The 7087-nt window shown below is 48.4% G+C and overlaps 1 protein-coding gene across 1 annotated transcript; it reads left to right on the top strand.

Moving 5' to 3' along the window:
* Positions 1-47: 47 nt before the first annotated feature.
* On the top strand, positions 48-5443 carry IRX2 (iroquois homeobox 2). Its single transcript, XM_042869597.1, has 5 exons — positions 48-367; positions 2029-2434; positions 2700-3440; positions 4157-4224; positions 4940-5443. The coding sequence occupies exons 1-4, from the start codon at positions 125-127 to the stop codon at positions 4198-4200; spliced, it is 1434 nt and encodes a 477-aa protein (XP_042725531.1). The 5' UTR covers positions 48-124; the 3' UTR covers positions 4201-4224; positions 4940-5443.
* The last annotated feature ends 1644 nt before the right edge of the window (positions 5444-7087 follow it).

Here is a 7087-nt window from a genome sequence, read left to right as displayed (position 1 = left end):
GAGGGAGGGAGAGAGAGGGAGGGCGGGAGAGAGGGAGAGCACGAAAGCAGCGCCGGGAGCAGCGGCAGCAGCAGGGCCGGTCACCCTCGCCCCCTCCCTGCTCCTGTGCTCGCCAGCGCAAGCCATGTCCTATCCTCAGGGTTACCTCTACCAGCCCCCTGGCTCGCTGGCTCTGTACTCCTGCCCGGCGTACGGGGCGTCGGCGCTGGCGGCCCCCAGGAGCGAGGAGCTGGCCAGGTCTTCGTCGGGCTCGGCGTTCAGCCCTTATCCGGGATCGGCAGCTTTCACCGCCCAGGCGGCAGCCACAGGCTTCACCAGCCCGCTCCAGTACTCCACAGACCCCGCCACGGGATTCCCCTCCTACATGGTAACTACAGAAGAGAAACCCTCTCCTTCTTCATTAGCATCCGCATTCTCATCCTCCTCATCATCTTCAGCCTCTTTCCTCACACACTCACCATCACTCCCCGAGACGGCCGCCCGGAGGCCCCGCACCGCCGCCGCCGCCTCCGCTCCGCCAGCGCCGTCCCGCAGCCTGTTCTCGCCCGGGGCCGCCGGAGCCGCGCGGAGCGGAGCGGGGCCGGGGCAGCCTCTCTACGCGCCGCGGCCGAGCGCGGGGCCGGCGGGGGCCTGGGAGCGGGGCTCGTGGAGCCGCGCAGTCGGATCTCGGTCAGTCGGGCTCGGTGCTTCCAATCCCCCCGCGTCCCCCCTCTTTCTCTCTCTCTCTCCCTTTTTTTTCCCCCCCCTCTATTTTCGCTGTGATAGGATACAGGAGGATTTTTTTATTTTTTTTTTTTTTTATTTTTTTTTCTTTTTTCTTTTTTTTGTTGTTGTTGTTGTTTTTCCTCTCTCTTTTTAAGTCGGTGTTTCGAGGCGCTGTGGTCTTTATCCCCGTGTGGTTTGATTTACTTTCAGCGTGTTTTGTGCTAATGGTTTAACTGGATTTTAGGAATGAAAAGGAGCATCTGTTTGCGATCTGGGAGCTCCGCTTAAGCCCAAGATGGTTGTGGTGGCCGCAGTTTCGGATTTCACTTTCTTCTTATTAGTTAAAATGAGCATTTGCAATCGTGTGCGTGTGTGTTATGCGCATAAACTATATAAATAAAACCGTAAACTACGTACATTAGCTACACGGCTAGATGGACATAGAGTTTTATAAACGCTCAGAGAGGGTCGAGCGCGGAGCTCGTTCGCACACACAAAGCCCCGTACCCGGAATCTCAGCCCGGAACCGCGGCGGCGATGTGAGGAGGGGGCGGCAGCGGGGCAGCTCCTCGCTTTCTGCTCGCAAAATGTGGGGCATCGCTGTCATGCTCTGTTCGGGGCGGTAAGAGGAAACTGAGGACCGCGCTTGTTTTTCCCGTCGGCTGGAAGTTGCAGCGGGTTGGGAGCTGTGCGGTAGATCGGGTGCTGCTCTGCCCGCGAGTCGCCGTTCCGCGGGATTCGGGGCTGTGCGGGAAGTTAACGAGTTCCTCCGATATCTTTAACTTTTCTCGCATTATGCAGTCTTAAATAAGCGCAATTTGAACGTAAAAGGGCGAATTAAAATGCTAATTACATCGCATTTGAACAATTCGAAACGGTGCATATCTTCTGATTTGCAAATTGGATTTGCAATGCATTAGTGCAGTGAATTGCTAAGTGGCGGCTTTGTTGTATTTTCTATAACAAAAAAGGAAACATCTTTTGAACCTTTGAGAGAAATGCAGATATCAAGACGTTACCTGTAGGGCCTTTAAAATGTCTGGGCGGTTCAAACCCGATATTGAGAAATATTCAATTACGAGGAGCTGAAATTATCAGAAAGATCAAAACATAGCCGATTTTAAGCGCATGTGGCGGAGGAGGAAGGGGAGTGGGAGGGTGTCCCATCTTAACGCCTTTGGGTGCCGCTTTACCCCTCATAGAATATGGATGCAAGACACCGTCCCGGGGAAATACAAACATAACCGCCGATCTCGCCTTGACAACTCCCTAATGGCTCTCAGCAGTAACAAATTGCCATCCCCACCGTTCTGTTCTGTCCAGGGCTCCCCTTACGACGCCCACACGACGGGGATGACCGGGGCCATCAGCTACCATCCGTACGGCAGCCCTGCCTACCCCTACCAGCTCAACGACCCCGCGTACAGGAAGAACGCCACCCGCGACGCCACGGCCACGCTGAAGGCCTGGCTGCAGGAGCACCGCAAGAACCCCTACCCCACCAAGGGCGAGAAGATCATGCTGGCTATCATCACCAAGATGACCCTCACCCAGGTCTCCACCTGGTTCGCCAACGCCCGCCGCCGCCTCAAGAAGGAGAACAAGATGACGTGGGCCCCGCGGAACAAGAGTGAGGACGAGGACGACGACGATGGCGACGGGGCGAGGAGTAAAGAGGAGAACGCTGACAAGATACCCGAGAGTAACGAGACCTCCGCCGAGGACGAAGGTGGGCGCGGGGGGAGCGAGGGCGCCCCGAGGGCGGCGGATTGGCCCCGGGAGCGGGCGGCGGGGACCCTTAAGCGCACTCCTTCCCGTCCCGTTGCCCCAGGCTGACGGTGCCGGGGAGGGCCGGGGGCGGGCGGGGGGCGCCGGCCCGGGGGGAAGGGTGGCCCTGCATAGGAAGGTGGCGACATGGCGAGGCCACGGCTGCCGCCTCCTCCCCTTCACTCCCCCCTCCGGCTGTGCCTCATTCTGTGCCCCCGACCCCGCAGGGATAAGCTTGCAAGTGGACTCGCTGACGGACCACTCGTGCTCCGCCGAGTCGGACGGCGAGAAGCTGCCGTGCCGGGCCGGCGACCCCCTGTGCGAGTCGGGCTCGGAGTGCAAGGACAAGTACGAGGACATCGAAGAGGAAGAGGAGGACGAGGACGATGACGAGGAGGACATCGAGGAGGACGACGGCGGCGGCGGGGAGCGCGAACCGCCGGCCAAGCCAGCCACCTCCTCGCCGCTGGCCGCCGTGGAGGCCCCTCTGCTCGGCCACCCGCACGCCGACGCCGCCCGCAGCGCCAGCAAGGCGGCGCTGGGCGGCCGCGCCTCCCCCGGGCCCCCGACGCCGGCCAGCAAGCCCAAGCTCTGGTCGCTGGCCGAAATCGCCACCTCGGACCTCAAGAGCCAGAACTTGGGCCAAGGCTGCCCGCCGGCGGCGTTGGCCTCGGCCACCCCCGCCTCCGCCCCGCACAGCGCTGCCTACTCGCCCTCCTCCCTCCTGGGGAGGCATATTTATTACACCTCACCTTTTTATAGCAATTACACAAACTATGGGAACTTTAACGCTCTCCAGAGCCAGGGGATCCTGAGATACAACTCGGCGGCAGTGGCTTCAAACGAGGGACTCAGTCAGACTGTCCTAAATGCCAGCTCTGTCCACAAGCAGAGCAGTGACTCTTTGAAAACGATCACTAACCAGCTAGAGCAACATTACAGGCCCTCTAGTTATGACTCTAAGAAAGGTAGGTGCCTTCTTTTTACTGCTGTTGTCCTCCTGCCCCCTAGCCCCCCCTCCCCGCCCACTGTAAATTCCCCATAGGCTGTGAATACTTCGGACAAAACACCACACACGATCACCGCTGCCACCGGCCAAGAGCTGAAGATGGGCAGCAGTGTAATCCAGGGATTAAAATTGCATGTCCCCGGTGTACCAGTACCTGTGATGTAAATGACAACTTTCAGATCACAGCTGCATGCTGCAGACACAGCTTTTCATGCTAATTTAAAAGGAAAACTAAATACAAAGATATCCTGAGAGCAAGGGTGTCGTTAACCTTATTATTATTATTATTATTAATAATAATAATACTATTATTGCTACTATCGACAGACTGGTTTTGCTCTCTTTGTTGCCAGTATTCTCCCGCTTTGTGCAGATCTGGGTTTGGGTAATTGCTAACCTTGGACATAAAATTTTGTGGAGCGTGACATTTTTAGCTTTTTTCTTTCTTTCTTTCTTTTTGTACAAAGTTTTATGCTAATATAACCGTCAGCTTATTCTAATGCATTTGTACATGTACATATATAATACTCGAGACTAGGGCAGAGATGGAATATGGCCCAGGCTTTTAAAGGTCTCAGCTCTGACTTCTGCATGAGCGAGCACTGGGCTGTGCGCGGTGTATAATCTGGTTAGCTGGCTGTGTCCTGTGACTAACTGACGGTTATATTTTGACAGATCCCACTGAAGTCTGCACAGTAGGAGTACAACCATACCTATAGAAGTACAATCACGCAGCAATGCAAGTAAGTGAGAGCGGTTTCTATTACGCTGATCATTTGGCACCAGGTCTAAGACAGAGCGCAGATCGAGACTTGCTTAGTGTTAATTTCTTGCTTCATTACATGAGGCTCTGATTACAGAGTAAGACACTCTTTTCTGCTATTTTTAAGCCTCTCATTACAGCCTTTCTTTCTCGTGTTTGTCTTCATTTTAAAGTCAGGTTAGACTTCCTTCACCTCGCGTACTCTTTGCTTGCGTGAGGCAAACCTGTAAGGACTACTTAAATGCTAAGGAAAAGCGAGCTTGAAAGAATATTTTTGAAGGTATTGTTCAGAAACAAAGTTCTCGTGCTCACGTGGCAGTGCTGCAATGGCACATTTTAAGTGAGGTTTCACACGGCAGTAGTGCATTTGAAATGAGAAGGGACGATTATCAGAGATCCACATGCATTTCAGCAGGGTGTGTTGTCTGTGACTTGCTCCTTGCCTGGCTATCAATGCCATTCTTAATACCTCCATTACCCGGGGCTAAATAAACAACAACAAAAATAAATTACCTTGTCGATACTTTCTCTTTTTTTTTTTTTTTTTTTTTTTTTTTTTTTTCTTTTTTTTGGTTAGGAAAAAAAATAGTAGACGTGTAAGAGTTTTGCCTTACTTCCAGTATTTTTCGAGTTTAATGGCGTTAGTGTGTAATTGAAGGATTTTGGGATGATCTGGTTTTTTCCTTGGTCCACAGGTAGGTGTCACAATTGCTTTGAAAAAAGTCAGCAAGCCATCATCTCTCCCTGAGCTAATATATATAACAAATCTCTAAATCCGGATCACATCTTGTGCCACTGTATAAAAGAAGACCACAGAGCACTATTAAATCTTCAGACTCTAATTATTAAACCAGAATTTTGTTGGACATAATGTGAGTTTGCTGGTATAGTATAGTTTCCCCAATGTACGTGTGACTTTTGAAAACAGATCTGTTTTTCTCAGGATATCTCGAATTGATCACTTCATTGCCACGGTATATATTCGATAGGTGTGATAGGATTTATTGTAAAATTTATTTGTAAAAGATGTATACAGTAGAGATAATAAAGACGTGATTGGAGAACTTGAGTCCTTACAAAGTGGAAACAAATTTGATATTTATTTTTGTAATGATATAAAGCTTCTAGTAATTTATGCAAGTTGTATTGCAATGAATCTGAACTTTTTGTAAATAAATTTTGCCTGGTTTTTATTTGAAACGTTGATGGTTATACAATCTTTGGTTGTTTAACGAGAATTCTTTACTAATTTATATCTCTAATTGTAAATAAAAACAGACTAGTCTGCAACAATATGGTGTTTTTCCTTCATTTCCCCCAAAGTAGTGATCTATTATCCAGAAAATGACGAAAGTTGCAATTTCACTAGCGCAGCTTAGACTATAAAATGAGTAAGCAATTTAAATATGTTGCAAAGATATACCCCTCATAAATTAATTCGTTCTGGGTCGTTCTGTTGCACTGAAGCTTTAAATGTGCACATGTGTTCAAATACGTATTTGTATATACACATGCAAATGCGTAGAGAGAGCAATGTGAATACATGCATGTTTCTTATAAACTATGTTGGGCGTGAGGTAGCTCTTTATTAGGGCTAATGTTCTTTATACCCAACATTTCTAGGGAAAACAAAACGGAATTATAATCAACTGCAGTTTATTTCTAATTTCTTTGTTTCTGCTTCTAGCTAAAATGTGCAAGTACAGAAGCATGAAGAGAAAAAGTCTGATTGCTGTTTTTAATGATTTTTTCTTTTTTTCCTTACATCTTTAATTTGATAGTCATAGAAGAAATCCACCTAGATTGAGCTCATAAAATCAGCTAACTAATCATCTTAATTTTCAGTAAAATAATGGGAATCCTCATATAATATAATTTCAGAAAAGAAACGAACAATCATTTATTTTCCCCAAAAGATAAATCGAGTGAATATAGCTTACAGTTATAAAACAAGAATAATAGCTTCTTAGATTGCCCTTTAATCAATCATACACTTATTTTTCAAGAGGCTCATCTATTTTATTCCATGATTAATAATCTTCCAGTGTGAGAGCATTATTAGATCCCAGCAGGGGAGATCCCGAATGCTTTTAGCTGCTTTGGAATGGTCAGTTGGGGTTCATTATGGTCTGATATTGAACAATTTATAAAATCTTGTCTAAACATCTGCCAGCTCAGATAGGCCGATGTGTCTGAAGATGGGAAATTGCTGGACCAGTTGATATTGACAAACGGATCTCTCTCCAGTGGCTTTTTGTTCACTGAAAATTAGTGGCCTCTTGCTCAGGTCTTGTTAGAAAGGGCATTTGAAAGTGATCTTAGATACTTCAGGCATCAGCCTTGGGAATGTTAACTGGATAAAGAACCGTGCTAGGCTGGAGTCAGGAAATATGTTGCGATTATATTAAACGGGGGGAAAAAGACGCGTTCTTAAGTGCGTATACGTAATCCCCCTGATCTATCTCCCCCGGCCCCCTCCGTCATATTTTACCCCTATAAAGCTGTCTAAATGATTGAGAAAATGCATGTGTTTTTCAGCTGATAGGGCAGAAATTAATATTGTAATTCTGGGAAACTCTGGGATCCATCTAGCTAAATATAAAACACCGAAGATCTGTGCAGCTGGAGGCCTGCTCATCTTCTTGTGTTGTTGAACGATGCTTCTCTCCCCCTAAACATCCTGGTTCTCATTGAGGTAACGTGTCCTTCTGTCTGTGTGCACAGAGCAATACAATTAGATAGCGGCTAAAAAGCAATTCTGTTTTTCTCTCCAATTTAGCAGGCGATGTAAATGCAAATATCGAGTAAAGTCACCCTCCAGAGCGCCTTTTCTGTGCGATTCG

The sequence above is a fragment of the Lagopus leucura genome, unplaced genomic scaffold, assembly GCF_019238085.1.
Source record: "Lagopus leucura isolate 7727_CA_CO unplaced genomic scaffold, USGS_WTPT01 Super-Scaffold_100002, whole genome shotgun sequence".
NCBI classification, from domain to species: domain Eukaryota; kingdom Metazoa; phylum Chordata; class Aves; order Galliformes; family Phasianidae; genus Lagopus; species Lagopus leucura.
This window is presented reverse-complemented; position numbering and strand designations above follow the sequence as displayed.

Coding starts and splice junctions, on each gene's coding strand:
- IRX2 (XM_042869597.1), top strand. CDS start 125: ATGTCCTATCCTCAGGGTTACCTCTACCAGCCCCCTGGCTCGCTGGCT. Junction 368..2,028: donor CGGGATTCCCCTCCTACATG/GTAACTACAGAA, acceptor TGTTCTGTCCAG/GGCTCCCCTTACGACGCCCA. Junction 3,441..4,156: donor TAGTTATGACTCTAAGAAAG/GTAGGTGCCTTC, acceptor ATATTTTGACAG/ATCCCACTGAAGTCTGCACA.